The 22414-nt window shown below is 57.1% G+C and overlaps 2 protein-coding genes across 3 annotated transcripts in view; one reads left to right on the forward strand and one right to left on the reverse strand.

The window, feature by feature from the left end:
* Nucleotides 1-1881: 1881 nt before the first annotated feature.
* Nucleotides 1882-13836, reverse strand: NATD1 (N-acetyltransferase domain containing 1). Its single transcript, XM_068146598.1, has 3 exons — nucleotides 13626-13836; nucleotides 6060-6178; nucleotides 1882-5301 (listed from the first exon to the last, which is right to left on the reverse strand). Exons 1-3 carry the CDS (start codon nucleotides 13720-13722, stop codon nucleotides 5185-5187), a joined length of 333 nt encoding a protein of 110 aa, XP_068002699.1. The 5' UTR covers nucleotides 13723-13836; the 3' UTR covers nucleotides 1882-5184.
* A 6607-nt stretch (nucleotides 13837-20443) lies between these two features.
* The window catches only part of MAP2K3 (mitogen-activated protein kinase kinase 3), a 34875-nt gene continuing 32904 nt past the window's right edge, over nucleotides 20444-22414 (forward strand). Inside the window, exon 1 of one of the 2 annotated variants that reach the window (XM_068146599.1) lies at nucleotides 20444-20518. In XM_068146599.1, the coding sequence (XP_068002700.1) occupies nucleotides 20503-20518 (16 nt within the window). In that variant the 5' untranslated portion in view covers nucleotides 20444-20502. Of the gene's footprint in view, nucleotides 20519-21797; nucleotides 21826-22414 lie in introns of those variants that run through there. The other variant, XM_068146601.1, reaches the window with a different exon arrangement.

Genomic DNA, 22414 nt, shown 5'->3' on the forward strand with positions numbered 1-22414 from the left:
GCATGGCAGGGACAGGCTGCAGCTAGGGACAGGCTGCAGCTAGGGACAGGCTGCAGCTTGGGACAGGCTGCAGCTAGGGACAGGCTGCAGCTTGGGACAGGCTGCATGGCAGGGACAGGCTGCAGCTAGGGGCAGGCTGGAGCTTGGGGCAGGCTGGAGCTTCGACTGTCTGGAATGTGGAATGTAAACAGAGCACGTTACCAGCAACAGCCCAGCCTGTGCTCTAACCCAATCCTACCCTGCTGGCCTTTGGGAGCTGCAAACCCCACGCTCCTGCCTGCTGGGATTGCAGCCCAGGGGCCACTTGTCACTTGCCATGTTGGAGCCAATCAGAACTGCAGAGAGGCTGTGTGCCTTCGCCCTCCCCAGCCCTGGCACTTTTAGCTACTGAAACTCAGCCTCAGCCTCTCTAGCTTGCACCCAGCTTTAGGAAGTGACACAGACATGCTGTGCTTGGAGTCCAAGCAGAGCTGGGGCTGTGCTCTGAGGGCTGAGGAGTGCTGGCCCCAGGAGGGGAGCAGCTTGTGCTCCTCTGAGTCACCTGCCTGCCCGCTTTGCTCTGGCCAAGCACCGCAGGGGGGGGCTCCACCAGCTACTGAAATGGTTTTGTGCCTGAATGTTTTCACACATCTTAAGCAAATGAACCCAAGGGTTGAGTGTCTGCTCACCAGAGGCTGCATCTTGCAGGACAACTCCCAAGGACTGCTCTGAATTCTCAAGGCAGGGCTGGTGAGTGTGAGCAGGGGTGCATCAGCCAGCAAAGGAGAGGAACCAGCTCTGAACCACTCACCCCAAGCTCTAAGCACTCAGCATGAGGTCAGTCAGCCCTCTGACCTGAAATAAAATCCAGGAGCTTCAGCCCATGTCTCCTTGTTCCACAGCAATGGGAACATGCTGGGCTCACCCAGGATCTGTCTCTGAGGTGTTCCCTGATGGGAGAAGATTGATGCAGGTAGTGCCCAGCTTAGGTGATGAAAAGACATGAGGAGCTATCTGCAAACCCCAGGAAGCTGTGGCAAACTCCAGGCCTGGGACCAAGGCTCCTTTGTCCTGAACCTGGAATGGGTCTTACAGACCCTCCATCATCCTCACCACCAGGATGGGGTCCTTCTTGCTCAAGACCACCTTCCTCCTGAGGAGGGAAGGAGCATTTTCTCCCTTTTTTGGAGTAGGAAAGCGATGCTGAGTGCAGCAGTGTGCAGATCCACCAGCTTCTGCCTTCTCCAGGACACTGAGAGATGTGTGGCAGTTGCTGTCCTGTGAGATTTGGAACAGATTTGTTAAGTGGCTGTGGGGGCTTGGGGGTGAAAAAAATGATTTACTTTTATGTAGAGAATAAATATGCAGCAACAATGCAGCAAAAAAAACCCCAAATCATACCCTGGCCACAGACTGGAGAGCAGAGAACATCAGACTGGAGGTTAGGAAGAAGTTGTTCCCCATGAGGGTGGTGAGAGCCTGGCACAGGTTGCCCAGGGAGGTGGTGGAAGCCTCATCCCTGGAGGTGTTTGCAGCCAGGCTGGAGGTGGCTGTGAGCAACCTGCTGTGGTGTGAGGTGTCCCTGCCCATGGCAGGGGATTGGGACTGGCTGAGCCTTGAGGTCCCTTCCAACCCTAACAACTCACCACTGACAGTTTCTGCCCTTGCATGGAGGTTTTGGCAGCCAGGCTGGAGGTGGCTGTGAGGTGTCCCTGCCTGTGGCAGCAGTGTTGGACCTGAATGATCCTTGAGGTCCCTTCCAACCCTGACAATTCCATGCTCTGACAGGACCTGTGCAGCAGGCTCTCTGCCCCAGTGCCTCAGCCCAGTGGTGCCAAGGCTGGGGCCAGCAGAGGTGCCCTGCTTCCTGCCTCTCCCCCAGCACAGCGCAGCCACTGCGGGGCACTTAAGCCACACTTTATTGTCTTGTATTCCATGCATTACGTTCAATGTTTCGTAGTATGACAGAGGGAGGGAGAGAGAGAGATGTTAGACAGAAACCAAAGCAAGAAAGGTCATTTGAAAGAGGTCCTGAGAAGGAAAGGCACATCGTAACCGCCGAGTTCAACAGGGTGGAAAGCTTGGACGCAGGAAGACGAGGCTGGGGAGGGGCAGGGGGGGTTCAAGTGGGGTGGTGTGGAAGCAGGTTGGCCAACAATCTGCACTTCCCCCCCCCCCCAAAGGCCTGTAGTTCAGATGAGGGGATTGGGGACATCAATATTCAACCAAAGCATTTCCACACTCCTGTTGCTGGAGAGTTCAGGACCCCAACTCCTCCACGTTTAGTCAGCACCAAGGGGGCAGCACAAGGCTGAAAGCTCCTTCCTGCAGAGACCAGCTGGAAGAGGCAGGGGCTGCTCAACACTGAGGGAGCCACTGCCCTCATCCTGCCTGGCAGTGCCAGGTCACAGGAGCACCATGGACCACAGCGTTGCTGGTGACCTGTGGGTATTGCTACTTGCTGACACCGAAGACCACAGGGAAGGAAAGACCATGGCAGAGGATGGGTGCAGCAGTGACACGGTTGGCACAGATGCTGGCACATGTCTCCATCAGGTCACACACTGGAGGGGTTGTAGCACCTCAAAGGGGAGCAGCAGCAAAACCTGTGCTGTGCCTGATTTAAGGCAGTGATCACTGCTTGTGATTCAGCACTAGGAAGCACAAGGATCCTGCTGGAGCAGCACCGAGGGCTCCAGAGCCAGGCTTGGATGCTGTGAGCACAGCACAGCCTCCAGCCAGCTGCCCTCATGCAGCACACACAGTGAGGAACCTGTGGGAGCTGTTACACAGTGGGGATGAGCACAAAAGCAGGGCAGAGGCTGGCAGCACCAGGCTCACACTATTGCTCCCACGAGGCAGCCAGGCACACATCCCTGCCCAGCACCCAGCCCTGCTGTGACAAGATCTGCTGCTGCCTTATCTTGGCTTGCAAGATGGTTCAGCTTCACCTTGAGATCAAGGGCAAGGACAGTGCTGTCATCACTTGCCTGCACCAGAGCCAGCCTTGCTCCTGTGACTAGATGTTGAAGAGTGTTGCATGTTAGATTGGACACTTAGCAGCCCAGAAGTCTTCTTGAGCCCATTTTCTTTAGCTTGTTACCTGCAACCTTTTCCCAGTGTCTCTAAACCATCCTGAAGGTTGCAGCCAGGCTGAAACAAGCAGCAGGAGGGCAGAAATGTGAGGCAGCAGCAGGGCTGAGCCCAATGCCTTGCCTGAGCCCAGTGCCTTGCCTGAGCAGCAGAAGCTGGAGGTGGGTCTGCTGCAGGGCACAGGTGGTGGACATGGGCAGGGGTCTCACAGCCTCTGATGTGGCAGGGCAGAGATGGAGTTTGAGAGGCTCTGCAGAAGCCTGTGGGCAGAGCTGTGCTGTGTTGGTGGTGAGCAGCCCAAAAGCACAGGCAGGCAGCAGGGCTTTGCCCTGAGCTGGTGGCTGGGAGGAACAGCTCAGTCTCTCCGGCACAGGGTCTCCATCTCTGATCAGCGCCACCAGAGGAGAAGGTTGTAGGAGCTTTTGTCTTTGTCACCATGGACTTTGCTCTGGGCTCTGGGAGAGGGCTGAGCTGCCTCTTGTCCAGGGCTTCAGCTGATTGGTGGCACAGATTGTAAACTTCAGTCCCCTGCTGGGAGATAAGCTGGGCTGGATGTAGCCTCTGTGTGAAAGGCTCCTTATCTTGTTCTGCCTGGCTGCAGCCCCCAGCAGCTGCTCACTGCTGGCAGCACCTTCTCCTTCACCACAGTTCAGCCCTGGAATGCTGCAAGATCCTGGGAGGAGATGCTCCTGGGCCCAGCTCAGACCCTGGAAAGCCTGGGCAAGGCAGGGAGCCAGAACCAGGCAGCACCCTGCCATCAAGGGGGTACCTCCACACCCAGCTGTCACAACACTGAGCTGTGCTGGAGGGTCATCATCTGCAGAGGTAACAGCACCACACCAGGGGGTTCCTGCTGCTGGCCAAGGACTCCACGGTGCTGCCAGCAGCCTGGGTGTAGAGTTGAGAAGAGGCTGGTGAGCAGACAGACAATGCTCTGAGCCAGGGCTTCTTTCCAAAGGTCTCGAGGAGAGGTGATCAGCATCCACACCAAGGCCTGGAGCAGGTCCCAGAGGCCTTGCCCATGTTGCTCTCAGGAGGTGATGACAGCTCATGCCTTACAATCTGGGGCACAGGCAGGGGTGCACACAGTTGAGGGAGATGGGGGAGCATTCCTCTTCAGCTGCAGGAAACCACCCTGGTGCCTGCAAAAGCATGGGAGGTCTCCCTCTTGCTTAGGCTAGGGCTGGCCATGGGGGCTGGTGCTCCTTCCCTGAGCAGGCTGTGTCCACACCAGCAGGGAGCAGAGACAGGAATGGTGGCCTACAACCCTGCAGGGGTGCCATGCTGGGACTGTGTACAGCAGGCTGGACAGGAGCTGACATCTCCAGGGAGCAGTGTCTGCAACTCAGCTGCCTTTCCTCCTCTGCACACTCATGCTGCAGATGTTCTGCCAGGGCCCCTGTGGCCGAAGCCCTTTCTCACACGGCTCCTGCCTCTGGTCTGGAAGGAGTCACCATCCCAGTGCCTCCACATCGGCTGTGGCAAAGCCCCCAAGGTGCCACCACGGCCCACATGTTCTCATCTCTGCCTCACATGAGCTTGTGCAAGGCTGAGTGCCCAACAGATGCCACAGGGGCTGGGGCTCCCCCAGTTCCTCCCTCTGTCCCTCGAGTTTTAATTCACAGCATCTCCCCCAGCCGCTGCCAGAGGGGCTGCTGCTCCACAGCCACCCCTAAGCAATATCCCCCAGGGAGTTCACAGCTGTCACCAAGCAGAGGGGAGAAGATGAGGAGCAGATCCAGGTCACCCCTTGGTCTTGTGATAGTGTTGGGTGGAAACATCCTCCTCTGCCACCCTCTGGCTGGGGAAGAGCACCGGGGGCACCGCGAGTGCCCAGAGCCAGCCTGGCCCAAGGGTCGTAGCCACACTCGCAGGTGGGCAGAGCAGAAGAGGTTGTGCTCACACTCATGCACCTCATGGGGCTGTGCTCACACTCATGCACCACATGGGGCTGTGCTCACACTCATGCACCACAGGGGTGCACTGGAAGAGGACAAAAGCCACACCCCAGGGGACTGTGGGCGTGGGAGAAGGCTTTCCTGAGACGGCAGAGAAGCGAAGGCCGCGTCGAACAGTCAGGGGCAGGGGTGCTGGTGCCAGGGCAGTCCTGCTTCAAGGCTGCAAATGTTCCAGGTACTGGGGCAGAGGGTTCTCCTTGACATACTTCTGGATGTACCAGCAAGTCAAGTGAGCCTTCAGGTCCTCCTGCACCACGAAGTCCAGGGCTGCCTGCAACCAACCAGAGAGGGCAGATGGGTTACAACCAGCACACCTCCCACTCCATGCTCTCCTCTGCAGCCTCACAGGGGTCTGGACTCCTGTACTTCACAAGCAGCTGGGGCAGCTATCCTGCCACAGCCTCCACAGTGCTACAGGGTCCCCATTTTGACCAGAGCTGTGCAGGGACTCCCCAGGTAACTCTCCAGCCTGGTGGATGCAGGTGACCCAGCCACATCAGTCAAGACTGCCTTTGTCACCCACTGACTGCCCTGGTTTATGAGGCCAGGGAGCAGCTGTACCCTCAAAGCACTGCCCCACACCCCCCACCATGACTGTGCTCATGGCTCTTCATCTCTCCCTGCACAGCTGTGGGCCCCAAAAGCAGGGCCTCAGACAGGAAAAAGGGCTGACAAGGGCCTTGCAGCTTTGAGATAAGGGGGCCCAGCCCCCAGGAGAGGTGTGGCATCAGCCCGTGCAAGGTGGGCACAAGGGCTGCTTGCTGAGAGGAGCAAAGGGCCGAGCCTGAGTGAGCAGCTGGCCATGCTGGCACCTACCCAGCCCCTCTCACTGCCAGAAATAGGAATGTCTGACCATGGATTTCCATCTGCCCAGCCAGCCACCCCCCATCTCCCACCAGGACAGGGATGGTTCCCGTGGGACATGTGTGCAGCCCCGCTGCAATGGGGCCTTGCTTCAGCCAGGGTCTCCAGCCACAGCTGGGACAGGGCCAGCCTCTGCCCAGGGGGAAGTGGGGGCTGAGGCCATACCTTGGCAAGGTGCTTGGCTATTCCTCTGCCTCGGTAGGCGTCCGGCACCTCCGTGTGCTGCAGGTCCACGATGCGCTTCCCCACGTACTCATAGAGCAGAACTGCCTTGTCGTGGCAACCTGGGGATGGAGAGAGGGCTGAGGCCTGGGAGGTGCCCAGGCAGCAGTGGGCAGGCAGAGTGCCACAACAGCCCCCACAGGGCTCCTTACATGCAGGGCTGTGGCACTGGGTAGCGCTGTGCAGCGGAAAGTCGCGGCAGAGATTCTGCCCTTGGTGACACTTGGATGTCCCTGTTGGTCCCTCCCGTGTGATGTGAGCAGGGGTGGACCTGCCTGGCTTCCCCAAGGCCCTGGGCCTTTGCAACCCAGCCCTGAACCAAGGGGCTGAGGAGCCAACACAACAGATTTAGGTAGGAAAGCAGGTGGCAGGGAGGGGTGGGATGCATTGAAGGGGGAAACAGTACCCAGCTGACCCAGGCAGTGGCCAACTCCTTTGCTCTCTACAGCAAGGTTTTCCTGTTGTGGCATGGAAAACAGGACAAGATTGATTGGCCTGGTAGTGCAGTACTTGGCTTGAGAGGTCGAGGGGAAGATGCTGGGAGAGATGAACCCCACAGGAAGGTGCAGACAGGCGTGCAAGGGAGGGGTGTGCTCACACATTTACATGCACACACACACAGAGGCTTCCTGTTGCAACACCCTGACCTTTCTCACAGCAGCCTAGTTACAGGGGAAGAAAAATCAGTTTCAGCAAACATGTAAATCAGAGGAGAGCTCCTAACACCCCTCCAGCTCCAGCTGCAGGCCCTGAGCTTCCATTTTCTATGCAGAAGCAAACATTTCTTGTCCAGAGAGCCTCTGGCTTTCAACAATGCAAGCTTCCCACCAAGTAAAAGAATGGAAACCTTTCCTTTCCCTCCAGTGGTTGTGGGAGGGTGAAGGACTGCAAGGCCCACCTACAGTTATTATCTGCTGTAGCTGAGCTCACTGCACTTTATTTTCTTGCATTTCAGCCCACCCCAGTTCCCCTGACCCCTGCATTTGAGAGGCACCAGGAATGAACCCATTTGGATCCTGTGTTTCAAGAGAAGCAGCTCAAGCTTTTGGCTCCTGCTCCTCTTAGGCAGGGCCTCAATCCTGCATTGGATGGAAACCTTCACATTCCCAGCCTTTCATTCCTGCTGCTCCCTACCCACTTGTTCTTGTGCCAACATTGTTCTTGGGTGGGCATAAAGAATTTCCCTTGCTGACAGCCCCCCCAAGTATTTACAGGCATCCACCCTGCCCCTCTCAGCCTCCAGTTCACCAAAGCCAAGCTCTGCTAGTCTCCCTACAGATCTCAGATCTCCCAGCCTGACTCAGGACAGATGGGTAATTTGGTGGGGAAGGGGCTGAAGGAGTGCTCACCTCTTCCCCAGTGCAGATGAAACCCTACAGCCCCATTTTAGAGCTGCAAATCTTTAGGGGGATGTGTGGGGGGTGTCTTTCAATGGTATGTAGTCCACCCCTCTCTGCAGTCAGCAGGGACACTTTCAACCAGGCTGAAATTGCTCAAAGCCCCATCCAACCTGACCTGGAGTGGTTCCAGGGATGGGGCATTTACCACCTCTCTGGGCAGCCTGGGCCAATCTTACCACCCTCATCACCAAAAAAAAACCCCACAAAATCTTCTTTACATCTGCTCTGACTCTCCCCTCTTTTAGTCTCAAACCATCACCCCTTGTCCTGTCACAGCAGGCCCTGCTAAGAAGCCTGTCCCCATCCCTCTGTCACAACAGCTCCCTCTCCCCCCTTTAAATACTGAAATGCCACAATAAGGTCTCCCCATTTCAGTCTTGTGAGACACCATCCCACTTGGATTCTCCACCATCTGCTGCCAGGCTGTGTGCTTATGGCAGCCCTGCTTCCACAGCGACGCCAGCTCACAGCTCAGGTCCTGCAGGAACAGCCTCTCCTGAGGAAACTGAGATCCCTCTGCTGAGCAAGGCTGAATGTGGCCAGCAGCTCAAAGGGAGAGGAACAACCATCTGGGAGGAAAGCACATTTCCTTCAAACCCAGCTGCTCTGCACATCCTCTCCACACCATCCTCACTGGGGCCCAGAGCCTTTGGGAAAAGCCAGGTGAACCAGGCTGTTCCTGGGCTCCTCATGAGCATCTGTAGGCATAACCCTTGTTGTCCCATCAAAAGGCCTCCCCAGGGCTGGAGGGAAGAGATGAAGGGAGCAGAGGAACCTCACTGCAGTAAGCCAGCCTTGCTGCTACCTTGGATCCAGGAGGCTGCTCCCAGCAAAGGGAACACTGCAAAGCTGGTGGGGCTGGAGCAGCATTGACCCCTCACAGGAGCAGCTCAGAACCAGGCTGTGGTAACCCCCACAAAAAGAGAGGGCACACAGACAGAAAGGACACCAAAACATGGCTTAAGAGGGACACCACAAGCCAGCCTCCTGTCTGCCTGTCTGTCTCACCTCCTTAGACTTCAGGCAGGGATTTTATCTGCCTGTACAGAGGGAGTCTGGCAAAACAAACCCAGGTCTCAGCCAGCCCAAGCAGTGCCCCGTGAGCCTGCTCCTGGTGTTTGGCACCCAGACACTTCCCTTGGCTTCAAGGCCATGGAGAGTGAGGAAGTCTGAGTCAATGCAAATCAGCCCAGCAAGAAGAGGAGCAAGAGGAGGCTGTGATGGAAATGGCAGCACAGCTGGTCCCCAGCCTTCCCTCCCTGGAACCACAGGGTGCATGGGGAAGAGGAAGCTCTTCCAGGAGTGGGGTGAGAGACCAGGTCTTGCTCACCATGGAGGGTTTCTACTGGGATCAATGGCACAGAGCTTCCACCCAAGCAGTGTGGACAGGATCCCTGTGTCACAGCTCAGTCACGTCACCAGGCACGAGTCCCCAAGCCAGGCAGCTTGGGAGCCTTGGGGAAACAAGCAGCGAGCCCAGCCCCAGCCCTGAGCTGAGGAAGGGACATGGCAGGCATCCAGGAACACACAGGCACCCAGCTCCAGCCCATATTTGCTGATCCCCTCTGCTGGGGCATGCACAGGCTAGCAAGGGGATGCTGCAGCACTGGAAGCACAGCAGGAACCGTCCCTCCAGCTCCATGCCTTCCCCCCCCCGTCCCTCTGTGCTGGCCCCAGCCCACAATACACCATTGTGTGCCTGGGACTGGAGCAGCACAAGGGCCCGGACAGGGCTGGCTACCTGTGGCCAGTTCCTAAGCCTACTAAGCTTTGGAGGCAGCCCCTGGGCTCCAGCCTGCTCGGGGCACAGCTGCAAAGCCATTTGCCGAGAACAAAGGAGGGGAGAGCAGACACCAGCCCCATCTCCCACGCTCAGGAAAACCCAGAGGCAGGCAGCAGCTCAGCTTCTCCTGGCTGCTGAGCCAGAAGGTGGCCACTGAAAGCTGCCAGGAGGACGAGACGTCCTGAGCAGCTCACACATCCCAGGACGGAGCACCCTGCACGCCACGGGCTGGCCCCGCTCCCACGGGAGGCACTGGCGTGTTACTAGGGAGAGAAAACACAGAGTACAACAGACGGCGCAGCGCGGGCACGGCGCGGCCGGCACGGAGGGGCCGGCACGGAGGGGCCGGCACGGAGGGGCCGGCACGGAGGGGCCGCGCTCGCAGCAGCGGCAGCGGCAGGAGCAAGGGCAGGGGCAGCGGCAGGGGCAGCGGCAGGGGCAAGGGCAAGGGCAGGGGCAGCGGCAGGGGCAAGGGCAAGGGCAGGGGCAGCGGCAGGGGCAGCGGCAGGGGCAGCGGCAGGGGCAAGGGCAGGGGCAAGGGCAGGGGCAAGGGCAGGGGCAGCGGCAGCGGCAGGGGCAGCGGCAGGGGCAGCGGCAGCGGCAGCGGCAGGGGCAGCGGCAGGGGCAGCGGCAAGGGCAGGGGCAGGGGCAGCGGCAAGGGCAGGGGCAGGGGCAAGGGCAGGGGCAGCGGCAGGGGCAGGGGCAGCGGCAGGGGCAGGGGCAGCGGCAGGGGCAGCGGCAGCGGCAGCGGCAGGGGCAGCGGCAGCGGCAGGGGCAGCGGCAGCGGCAGGGGCAGCGGCAGCGGCAGGCTGGTTCGCAGCAGTTTCCTGTTCAGGAGCTCTCTCTCGATGGTTCTGGTGCGGAAGGAGAGCGGGGGTGCCTTGCTGCAGCGTACAGCAACCAGATCGCTTTGTCCCCACTGCTAACTCAGCAGCTTTCCTCTCCTGGAGGGCAGCTGCCCCAGCAGAGGAAAGCACCAAGGCACAACCTGCTCCACTTCTCCTAATGAGTCTAAGCCCGGACTCCGGAGAAGGAGCTCCCGAGACTGAGATCAGCAGCAGGCAGAGTAGAAGCTTCCAGCCACTGGATCCTGGGGAGGTGTGGGAGGTTTGGGAAGCGTGGCATTGGATGAATGGGAGCACGGGTGCACAGGAAGCCCACACAGCCCCGAGGAACCAGAGCTGCTTGGTGCCTGCACTGATCCCATCTCCTGACCAGAGAGCCTCATAGAATACATAGAATAGACCAGGTTGGAAGAGACCTTCAAGATCGTCACATCCAACCCATCAACCAATCCAACCCACCTAAACAACGAACCCCTGGCACCAAGCACCCCAGCAAGTCTCCTCCTGAACACCTCCAGTGATGGTGACTCCACCACCTCCCGGGGTATGTTTGATGGGCATCAGGAACTCCAAGAGGCTGCTGCTAAAAGCGGTGTTCCCTTGCCCTGGGCAGCTGTGCCAGCAGCCAGACTGACTGTGGTGCTCCTTTGAGGTGGGATTCTCTTTGGGTTTCTTGTTTTGGCCAGAAATTTTATCTCAAAGCTAAAAAAACCAAACCCCAAACCCAACCCTCCCAACTATTCCTGGCAAAGCCAGCCTGTATGATTCCCACAGAAGCTTTTAGCTCTGACAAATTGATGTTTTCCAACAGAGTCTCTCCACGGGGAGGATTCTGGCTGGCTCGAGCTGTTAGTCACATCTTAACCGAGTACAAATCCAGTTGGGCTTCTTTCTGCTCTCCTCTCAGAGGGATAACCAAGCTCAGTGAGGTCTGGTTACCATCAGCTTTACTTCCAGCCTCTCAAGGCTTCTGCATTCAGGATGCAAGGAGAAAGGGAATGTATTCAAGTGAAGGAGCTCGCTCTGTGGAAGTTTTAGGAGCCACATTCAGCAACGAGGGGAGAGAAGAGCAATGAGCAGAGAAGGGAAAGTTGAGGCAGGCCATGAAATGCCAAACACAATTCATCTTCCCTGTGTACAAGGACAGAGTCACACAGGGGTGCAGGAGGGAGCACAGGATGATGCTGAACACAAACACTTTCACAACCAGTTCACAGCTTTTGCAGTGTCTCAGGCCTCTTCTTACAGGGATTTCCACTCAACATCACATTTTCTACTCAACATCACTCTCCTGTAAGCCACCACTGCAGCCCAGAGACCAGCTGTCACTGGAGACAAGCAAAGTCTGGCTCCTTGGTTCACCTGCTTCCCCCAGAGCATCACCCACACACTCAGCATGTAGCTGAAATTAGGATCAAGACACCAGAGACAAGCTGGCCCTGGAGCCCACTGGCAAGCTGTGGGCTCACCCCACGAGGTTGCTGTTCCTCTTGTGCCACAGTGCAGTGCCAGGGGACAACAGTGCTCTCAGAGGGACATGCAGGTCACACTGATGCTAAAACCTGTGCCTGGCCCATTTGTTGTCGTCCCCCTGCACTGCCACAGCGTTCAGCACCTGAGGCTCAGGGTGCCAGGAGTGGGAGTGATGAGGAGAGCAGCACAGGAAATAAACACCCTGCCACGCACTCCTAGAGACATTGTTATCTTCTGACAACTTTCCAGGGCTTGGCTGTTAGCAACCAATGCCCAACAAGAAGGGGAGATGGATCACCTGCCCCACATGGATGTTAGTCAGCCCAGCAGCAGGAAGACTGTCACAGCAGGGCACTGCTCAGCTCGGTTTCCTTACTGGGGTTCAGTCTCCCTGAACTCACAAACACAATCCTGATCGTGGGGATCCACCTACAACCCTGGGGGAAGGCTGTGGATTCCCCAAGCTATGGTGGTCCCCTCCCACCAGGGATCCCACAGTTGATTCTCTCACTCTCAAAGCTCATCCTCACCAGATCCAGCTCATCCTCCCTCAGCCACCAAATGCTACCCAGCCCACAGTGTGGCTGGCAGAGGTTTTATTCAGCAAACCACGACAAAGAGATTCCATTTCCTTAATCCCTGCTGGTCCTTAGCTCTCTCTCCTCACCTTTTATTTCTGCACACAGGAACTTTACCTCCAGCTACAAGGCTGCCTTCCAGCCCTGACGATGGCAGCAGGGGCAGCCATCACCTGGGACCTCGTTTGATCCCTCTCTAGCTGAAATAAGCAGCTGGTGAAATTGTTTCCTCCGCACCCAGCACGTACTTCTCCTCCTTCCTTGCTCCACCACTGTGGAGCCTCCAGCCTGCACTTTGTAATTAGTGGTTGAGGGGATAAAAAAAACCCCAAAAAGAAAAGAGGGAGGGACAGAAGTCTCTAAAATAAAGATCCAGCCTGTTCCTGTTGTTTTATTGTGAGTGCCTCCTACAGCCTGCCCAGCTCCTGCGCTGTCCATCTGAGTTGGGTTCGCTGAATATTTGGGGTTAACCATTGAGGGGAGGGCTGGAAAAGCACCAGCCTGCCAGACAGAAATTTTAGTGCCACCTCCTTTTTTGTCTTCACTCCATCCAATACGTGACAGAGCTGTTGAGGGCTCACCGTGTCACCAGATCCCCACAGCCCTGCTCCCACCGGTGCTTGATGGCAGCTTGGCTCCATGCTGTGGGTCCTACCCGACTAGAGTGGTGCCCTGTGAGCCATTCATACCCACGAGGGGCTTCCCTGCAGGAATCCTACCAGAAAAGCCACCCAGCACCTCCCAGACCGAGGAATGCCCCCCACAACAACTTGGTGCAGCACCTCCACGTCATCCAAAGGCATCTGATCCTGGGGGGTGAGCTAGTCCCCCCCCACAACCTGCCTCTGCAAGAAAGGGGCTCTACACAGCACCAACCGAGGGAAGCAGAGATCCCCCCAAGGCAGGAAGCGAGGCAGGAAGTAAGGGGGGGGCACCAGCAGGAACCAGAGGCACAGGGGGCTCAGCGGGGTGGAGGGGGGGGGCAATGGTGGAGCATATTGAGTGCTGTGGGACACAGGGGTACAGGGAAGGCTGCGGGGGATGGGGAAGCAGAGGAAAAAGGAAAGGAGGGGGAAAAGGTGGGGAAAAAGAGGAGGAAGAGGAGGGGGGTAAAATAGCAGGGAGAAAAACGGGGGGAATTCGGGGAGGCGAAGAAGGGGGAAAATCGAGGAGGAAGAGAAGGACAAATCCGGAGGAAGAGAAGGAGAAACGAGGGGGAATGGGGGGGGGGGGGGGCAAATGGAGGGAGGATCGGGGAGGGGGGGGGGGATCGGGGAGGGGAGGGGGATCGGGGAGGGGAGGGGGATCGGGGAGGGGGGGATCTGTAGGCTTGCAGGTATTGGGTAAGCTGAGACCTCTCAGAAAGGTAGAGACAAGGGCAATGGGGTAGCGGAGAAGGTACCGAGGAGCCCCACGCCGCCGTCCCTTACCGTTCAGCCGCACGGTAAACTGCCTTCGCTTCCGATCGTGCTCCACTTGGATGGGGCAGCCCTGCTCCAGGAGGCCGAGCGGTGCCGAGTGCGCCATGGCCGAGCCGAGCGGAGCCGAGCGGAGCCGTAGGCGGCACACGGAACGGCGGATGGCGAGGCGGAGCCCCGCGCAGGGAGCGGCGGCGGGAGGCGGCGGCGGGAGGCGGCGGCGGGAGCGGCGGCGGGGCCGGGCCGGGCCGTGGCGGCGGGAGCCGCGGGGCTGCCACCGGCGCGCGGCCGCAGGAAACCAGCTGTGCGCCACGTGCCCGCCGGGCAGCCAATGGCGGCGCCGCCGTTTTGTTTTGGTACGGCCGCCCGGCTCTTAAAGGGACCGCGCACCCCCAGCCAGCCGCGGGGCCCGGCGCCCCCGAGTGGGCGCGGGGTCCGCCTCGAGCTCAGTCACTGCCCGTGCGGCCCTAGTGAGCTCTACCGGTCCTGTACTGGTGTTCTGGTCCTGTACTGCTGTACTGGTCCTCTACTGGAATGCATAGATGTGGTGCTGAGCACCATGGCTCAGCACCCTGGAACAGTTGGAGAATGGTTGGTAGTGGTCCTCTACCAGAAGGCATAGATGTGGTGCTGAGCACCATGGCTCAGCACCCTGGAACAGCTGGAGAATGGTTGGTAGTGGTCCTCTACCAGAAGGCATAGATGTGGTGCTGAGCAGCATGGCTCAGCACCCTGGAACAGCTGGAGAATGGTTGGTAGTGGTCCTCTACTGGAAGGCATAGATGTGGTGCTGAGCACCATGGTTCAGCACCCTGGAATAGCTGGAGAATGGTTGGTAGTGGTCCTCTACTGGAAGGCATAGATGTAGTGCTGAGTAGAGGGATTGGATTAGATGACCTTTAATTGTCTGTTCCAACACAAACCAGTCTGTGATTTGTGAAGGGTCTGGAGAGCAGGTCGTATGGGGAGCAGCTGAGGGAACTGGGGTTCTTTAGCCTGGAGAAAATGAGGCTCAGGGGACCCCTTCTCACGCTCTACAGTTCACTGAAAGGTCAGAGCCAGGTGGGGGTTGCCCTCTTCTCCCACAGAACAAGGGATGGGACCAGATAAAATGCCCTCAAGTTGTACCAGGGGAGGTTTAGGTTGGATATAGAAGAAACTTCTCCACTGAAAGGGTTTCTCAAACACTGACACAGGCTGCCCAGGGAGGTGGTTGAATCCCCATCCCTGGAGCTGTTTAAAAGACACAGAGATGTGGTGCTGAGGGATGTGGTTTAGCACCAGACTTGGCAGAATTAGGTAATGGCTGGACTCAATGGTCTTGGAGGCTTTTTCCAACTGACTCAATTGTGTGATACTGGCCAGGCTGCATGTCCTGGTTTCACTGGGCTGCAGTCATGAGATCAGTGTGCAGGAAAATTGCATTTTTGAGAAGCAGGCAGCTCTGGATGTGGTGAGAACCCAGCTGATAAGAGGCTTTGCTTCCGTTGGTGGCCAGCCATGGTATGTGAGGCTCTACAGCAATCAAGGTCTTCAGCAGTTTTGAGTTATGCAAGTGCTGTGCTGTTCCTGCCTTGCTGCACTGGAGCTGAACCAGTGCACTGGTGCTGTGCTGGTACTCTGAGCTGACACTGTGGGTGTCCCTGTGCAAATCCTCTGGCCCCCATACAGGATTTGGCCCTTTCCTGGGGCAGGGGGTCTGTGGGTTGCCTCTGCAGCATGGCAAACCCTGGCAAGCATCACAACCCTCACCAGGGTGTCCATGCTGCAGCTTTGTTGTTTATAGCCTGGAGAAGAGGAGGCTCAGGGGAGACCTTATTGCCATCTACAACTACCTGAAGGGAGGTTGTAGCCAGGTGGGGGTTGGTCTCTTCTCCCAGGCAGCCTGTGACAGAATGAGAGGACACAGTCTCAAGCTGCACCAGGGGAGGTTTAGGCTGGATGCTAGGAAGAAGTTCTTCCCAGCAAGAGAGACTGGCCATTGGAATGTGCTGCCCAGGGAGGTGGTGGAGTCACCATCACTGGAAGTGTTTAAGAAGAGCCTGGCTGAGGCACTTGGTGCCATGGTTTAGTTGATTAGATGGAGTTGGGTGATAGGTTGGACTTGATGATCTCAAAGGTCTTTTCCAACCTGGTTAATTCTGTGTTCTATAATGTTTGAGGTGCTTGTCCCAGCAGTCCCAAAAGCAACAGAAACCTTCTGCACCAGCTGTCACAGGACCCCTGAGATGCCTAGTGGGGGGGACATGCCTTAATCACTGTTTGTGGGATGGTTGCACTATATCCTCAAAACCAGAGGCACTTAAGCATCTGGAAGGAGGTTTCCCTGCCCATAGGTTGGAACTTAGATGATCTTTAAGCCATTCTATGATTCTCCACACCACGCTGTGTACATCAGGGTCTGCTTGATAACCTCAGTGTATCCACCATGTGCAAAACCTGGGGAGGAAGGAAGGGAGGGGAGGGGGTGGTGGTGTTTCTCCAAGCCCATGGAGCTGTAGCAGCAACACCCCTGATAGATCTGAACTAAAAGCTCTTGGAGGTAGGAGCTGAGCCTGTCCAAGGTGTCTGCACAACTGCTGTGCAGCAGGCAGGCTGCTGGCTGCCTGTACAACAGGAAAAACAACAACACCTAGAATTAACCTGCAACTTGGAATAGCTCACCAGCAGCTGCTCTGCACCTAAATACCAACTCGTGGAGCTTGGCCTTTGTTTACTCATCCTTTTGTCTCCTGCTCCTCGAGTGTGAGTCCATCAGCTGATTAATTCATCAGGCCACTCAATTTGTTTGGTTTGTGCTGCTCCATTGGCTGATGATGGAGCTGAGCTGGATGCTGGCATTGTGCCCACTGGGGGTCATGTTCTGCTCCTGTCCAGCACAGGCACCCACAGCACTCAGAGGCCTGCAGAAACAGCTATCTGCTAGGAGAAATGCATGTGTTACCCTTCCCCTCCTCCTCCATGCAAGGGTAGAAACTGCCAGTGGTGAGATCATAGAACCATTGAATTGTCAGGGCTGGAAGAGACCTCAAGGATCATCCAGTTCCAGCCCCCTGCCATGGGCAGGGACACCTCACACTACAGCAGGTTGCTCACAGCCACCTCCAGCCTGGCTGCAAATACCTCCAGGGATGAGGCTTCCAGCACCTCCCTGGGCAACCTGTGCCAGTCTCTCACCACCCTCATGGGGAAGAATTTCTTCCTAACATCCAATCTGAATCTCCCCATTTCTAGTTCTGCTCCATTCCCCCCACTCCTATCACTCCCTGACACCCTCAAAAGTCCCTCCCCAGCTTTCTTGTAGCCCCCTTCAGATCCTGGAAGGCCACAATTAGGTCTCCTCAGAGCCTTCTCTTCTCCAGACTGAACAGCCCTAGAGATGTTGTGCTTCTGTTCAAAAACCCTGTAGACATGGCACTTCAGGACATGGTTTAATGGCCATGGTGGTGGTGGGTTGACAGTTGGGCTCAATGCTCTTAGAGGTCTCCTCCAACTGAAAGAATTCTGTGATCTGTGTGGTGGAGTCACCATCCCTGTAGGTGTTCAAAAAGAGTTTTATGATTCTCCTCATCCCTTCCCTGGCAGCTTCCACTCCACCTGTGCTTCCACACTGTGTGGTGGTGTGGAGAGACAAAACCATGGCAAAACCCTCGGAGCAGGGAAATGCAGGAGAAGGCAAAGACATGGCAAAGAGCTGGGCCAAGCACAGCTGCCATTTTACAGGGGGGAAGGAGACAAGTGGCATGAGCCTGAGGGCAGGGGTGAGCCTGGGGCAGGCTGAGAGAGAGAGGCCAAATCCTGCATCCCGCTTGGAGCAGTGGGGGAGCGCTGATGCCCTCCAGTGCCCAGGAATGCTCAGGAGAAAGTCAGTTGCTGGAAAGCCTTTGGAGAAAGGGGACAGGAGCAGCAGGTTTTGCAAAAAGGCAAGGGGCTCCTTGTTGTCTCTCTCAGCAACGCCCCTGATTGCTGTGCTGGGAGCACTGAGGATGTCCCATCCTGCTGTGGGTGCATTTCCAAGCCAGGCCTGCGGGAGCAGCCCGGCAGCAAGGGGCCAGGGGTGAACATTTGAGCGCCGGGTGCCTGCAGCAAAGATCCTGGTGCGTCTGGTAAGGTCTGGCCCCTGGCTGCACCTGCACCTCCCTCTCTCTCCCTCCTTCCAGAGCCTGCAAATCCACAAGAGCAGATTTCCAGGCGTGCCAAAGCCCCAGCACTCCTGCTGAAATTTCTGGGAGCACTTTGGCTCCATGGGGATGCTTTGCTTTGCCTTTGCCTGTGACAGTCCCCTCTGCCTCAGGCCAGCAGTTACGGCTACCTCAGATCTTCCAGATGCACTCCTCCACCAAAGAGGCTCTGCCAAGCCCAGAGACAAGGAGCCATGCTGGCAGGCACTGAGGGGTTGCAGAAGAAAAGGAGAGGTGTTCCCAAGAGGTCACCTTATCCTGGGCCCCTCCTTGCAGCTCACAAGGGTCCATGGGCTCACATTTTAGCTAACTAATAGCTTTCCATTTTTTAGCCAGCAGAATTAAGCCCCATTAAAGGCTGGTTAGCATTCCTGATGATATTGGGCATGCAGGGAGATTTCTGTTGATTTCATAGTGGCTTCTTAAGTTGCAGCCAACAATGAATAGGGTGTTTTTTGGCCACTAAATCCAGAAGAAGAAGATATATATGATTAAAAAGAAAGCAGGTTTGTAGTGGGAGCATGGATTGTCTGAATTCAGTTTATAGTCTGGGCTCCACAGAAATCCACTTTCCATCCTGTTGGGTTTTTTGGGGAAGTGGAGCATCCCCCAGTTTGTGCTTCTGCAGCTGGACAGTTTCAGAGCAGGTGACAAAACCTCACTTGTGAAGCACATAGCAATTCAAGGTGGGTGAATAAAAGCCAGGCCAAGTGTTTCATCCACCCCTGTAATTGCAGCTGGGGTTGGTGGTGATCTCCAGCCATGCCTGGGGGCGCAGGTGGAGGAATGGTGCAGCATGCGACGTGCTTGGGGACAGCAGGGTTGTGCCCTGTGCTTGCAATGACACCCTAGGTGCTGCCAACACCAAGGGCAGTTCTCAAAGCCAGTCCCACTGGTCCTCACAGGTCCACATCCAGCTGCAGAGGTGCAAAGGCTGCTGTGCTCCGCTGCAGAGGTGCAAAGGCTGCTGTGCTCCGCAGCGGTGCTCCCCAGCTCTCGCATCCAAACACCAGCCCAAACCCGTTTGGATCAGCCAGGCTGGAGTTCAAACCCTGTTGTTGGTGCATGGATTTGTACAGCTAAATGCCAGGAAGGTCCACTCTGCTCCCACCTCCTGCTTGCCCAGCCCAGGCAGTGACATCTGCAGCTCTTGCATCAGAGCTAACCACCCTGCGGTTGGACTGGAGCGGAGTGTTTTTAGAGACTCCTTGCCTGTGTTGAAAGACCTGAAAGGTGGGGAATCTGCTATGTCTCTCAGGAAGGTAATTGCTCTCCCTATTAAAAACCTGTAATTAATTTCCCATTCGAACTTTTCTAGCTTCAATTTGCAGCTGCCAGATCTTACGCCACGGCTGCTGGATTCCAGGCCTGTTTGAGGCACCAGCCCTCTGCAGGCAGACACAGAGCCCAGTTTGCCCAGCTCCTTCCTTCCTGCAGTGATTTCCTGGAGCTGTCTGATTTTGAGGCAGGTTTTCCAGCCCTCAAACTGACTCCAAATGCTCTGCAAATCGTGGAGCTGAGAACTGTCTGTGACAGCCCTGCTGTGATCTCACCGGGGCTGTCTGTAGTTGCCGCTCCTCTAACCCCTCCTTTTCATCTATGGATCATGGAAGGAATTTCAGCTAGAAAATGGCACCTGTAATCTCATTTCTGCTTGTTCAGCTGCATCACTCATGTCCTGTTTGGCTGCTGCGGTCTGTAGCCCAATTCAGGTGTTTGGGGAGCATCACAGAATCATAGACTGGTTTGGGTTGGAAGGTACCTTAAAGATCACCTTTCTCCAACCTTCCTGCAGTTAGCAGGGACATCTTAAACTAGAGCAGATTGCTCAGAGCCCCATCCAACGTGACCTGTAATGCATCCAGGGATGGGGCATCTACGTGGGCCAGGGTCTCACCACCCTCAGCGTAAAAAACGTCTGAATCTCCTTTGTTTAGTTTTAAACCATCACCTTTCACCCAGTCACTGATAGACAGACTGCCTTTAAGTAGTGAAAGACCACAAGAAGGTCTTCCCTAAGCTTTCTCTTCTCCAGGCTGAATAACCCCAACTCTTAGTCTGTGCTCACAGCAGAAGGCTGGCAGCTCACATCCTCACCCCGGAACATGCTACTGCGCATTGCTGGGCTGTGAGGGATTGATTTCTTCGAATCACAGAGTCACAGAATCTGTCAGTGACTCGGAGATGAATAAATTCCCATCGATTTCTCAGCTAGACCCACTGGTGGAACCCACGGCGAGTAGGAGCAGAGACCCACGAGACGAGCGTTCAGTTTGGCCGGTTTCAGCTGCACAGCACCCCGTGCTAAGTGCCTGGGGCAAAGCGTAGCACAGGACGGTGGTCTCCTAAACCGTGCTGCCGGTAAAGCTCCGCGCCCCAGCCGCCACCAATATCCTTCGTGTGCCGCGGCGGAGTCACGCCGGTGACGAGGACAGCGGGGACGCCCCGGTCACACGGCAACGGCACTCTGCCTGCCGGCAGCCCGCCCATATCACTTCCTCCTCACCACTATGCCCGAGAACCGCGAAACTCTCCCAGCTTGGAGCGTTAGCCACGCCCCCATTCCAGCCGCGGACCAATCTGGCTTCGCGGGGGCGGAGCCTGCCGCTTGTCGCCCCGCCCCGTCGCTCTTCCCCCGCGGCCACCGCGCTGGGCTGGACTTCGCCGGGCGCCGCGCTCAGGCTGGTCGCTGCGGGATTGTCGCTGCCATGTCCCTGCCCAAAGGTAGGATCGGGTCCGGGGGGTGATGCTCCGCAGGGCTGAGGGGCTGGGAGGAGAGGGGCTGGGGAGTGGGGGATCGGGCTGCGACTGCGTTGTCGAGTCTGGCGTAACTCGCGGGGACGGGGCTGTTGCCCAACGCGCCGGGCGTGGGCTCCCCGCTGCTGCCGGCCGGGGCTTCCTCTGCGTGGCCTGTCCCGGCGTGAGCTGTCTGCAGTCCAGCATCGCTCGCTGAGATCGGGGCAGGCTCCTGTGTCCCCTCTGTGCTGCAGAGGCCGGGGGTTGTGAGCTGCGTGGAGGGGAAGTGGGGCTGGAGGCCGCGGAGCCTGACGCTATTAGTGGTGTGGAGTACCATAAATAACAGTATCGGAGTGCTGTCCCTGCTGCTGGAGGCTCTGCCCCTCAAAGAACCCCCCATGGCAGCTCGGCAAGTGTCGTGGGGCTTGCACCAGCCTGTGCCGAGGATGAGCAGAGCTTTTGTCTTGGCCTAATGAGGCAAGAAGGATGGGGGCGAGGATCCTGCTCCCCACAGCGTAGATCCTGTACCCTACGGCCTAGATCCCATTCCCCATGGCACAGACTTTCGTTTCGGTGGCTGTGCCACATCCATGACCCGAAGCTGCTGCATGTGCCAGGAGCACCGTGGTGGAGTTTCCCATTGCTGCCACCACCCTCGGCTGTCAAAAATGTGACCCTGTGTCACGGATGTTATTTATAGAGCATCGCCGTGACTCAGGTGGCCTGGTCGCTGTCCCAAGGTGAGCACCAGGTGGCAAGCATCAGCCTGGGATGACACCGCTAGCGTGGCGGGAGTGAGGAAGATGAGGAGATGGTTTTGCTAGTGCCGCGGTGCTCCCGGGACCCGGTTGCATCAGCACCGTGAGCGCAGACCGGGCGGAGGAGGGAGCACAGGGAGCTCGGTTGCTGCTTCTCTCTTATCACCGGATCGAAATGTGAGAGTTTTTCCTCGCTCGGGAGTGATGCACTGGAAACTTGAAGTCAGGAACCATGTGAACAGATGAGCGCACCTCGGCGTGACTTTTTTTTCCAGCCCCCATTTTTAAAAGACCCGTGTCTTAACCGGAGGGAATGTGGACCTGAGTTTCCTGTTTGCTGTGTAAGCAGGGTGTGAATCAGCAGCGATTTACGGTGCTGCTGAGCGGAGCTGCTGACTCACAGGTACGAGCACATGCCTCCCGCCGGCCCGCGCTGAAAGGGATCAGCCGGGCTTCTTAAAAAGGCTCTCACCGGCACAGCCTAGCCCAGACCTCTTACTTGGCTTCCGCGTGTGGATGTGTGGATGGAGGGAAAAGGTGAGCTTGGCTGCGGGATCGCTTCTGCAGGAGATGAGGATCTGGGGGGAAGCAACCTGGCTGGCAGCGAAGGGCGATACCGGTGGTGGGAGCGCCTGGGAATGTGGCTCTTTCCTTGGAGGAAGTTTGGAACCTGTCTGTATCTGCAGGTTGCGTGGGACTGTTGGTTGTGATCAACTGCTTCATTCATACAACTACTCCTAATATCCTTTGCTGGAGGTGTTGCATGTGTGCCAGGTGTGCACTGCCAGCTCTGGGTCCCCATTTGGCCCAAGCTCCTTTGCCTCTCTTGGGGCAGTGTTCAGCAGGGGGATTGATCCTGAGTGTGTCTACTTGATCTGTCTCTTCAAACCCCTCTCTTCTCATCCTGCTTGCCATCCACTGTGCCTTTGCTTGGTTTTACATCTTGCCTTGGCAGTGCCAGCCTTCTGAGACTGGGCATAGGGATGGTCCTAGCTCCAAGCGTGTGCACCTGCTGCTGGCACTGTGAATGCTGCTGGCAGCATCTCCTTTGCCTGTTGGGCAGCCTGGATTTGAAGCTAAGTCTCCCTGCTTCTCCTCGGGGGAAGTCCAGTGAGCGCTCCTGGGG

The sequence above is a fragment of the Melanerpes formicivorus genome, unplaced genomic scaffold (assembly GCF_026170545.1).
Source record: "Melanerpes formicivorus ecotype bairdi unplaced genomic scaffold, bMelFor1.0.p_v2 SCAF_14, whole genome shotgun sequence".
In the NCBI taxonomy this organism is placed as follows: domain Eukaryota; kingdom Metazoa; phylum Chordata; class Aves; order Piciformes; family Picidae; genus Melanerpes; species Melanerpes formicivorus.

Bases quoted from the DNA above. Each gene is read 5' to 3' on its own strand.
- NATD1 (XM_068146598.1), bottom strand. From the start codon at position 13,722: ATGGCGCACTCGGCACCGCTCGGCCTCCTGGAGCAGGGCTGCCCCATC. The intron at 6,179-13,625 runs GTAAGGGACGGC...CTCCATCCCCAG, and splicing joins GTTTACCGTGCGGCTGAACG to GTTGCCACGACAAGGCAGTT. The intron at 5,302-6,059 runs GTATGGCCTCAG...GGTTGGTTGCAG, and splicing joins TAGCCAAGCACCTTGCCAAG to GCAGCCCTGGACTTCGTGGT.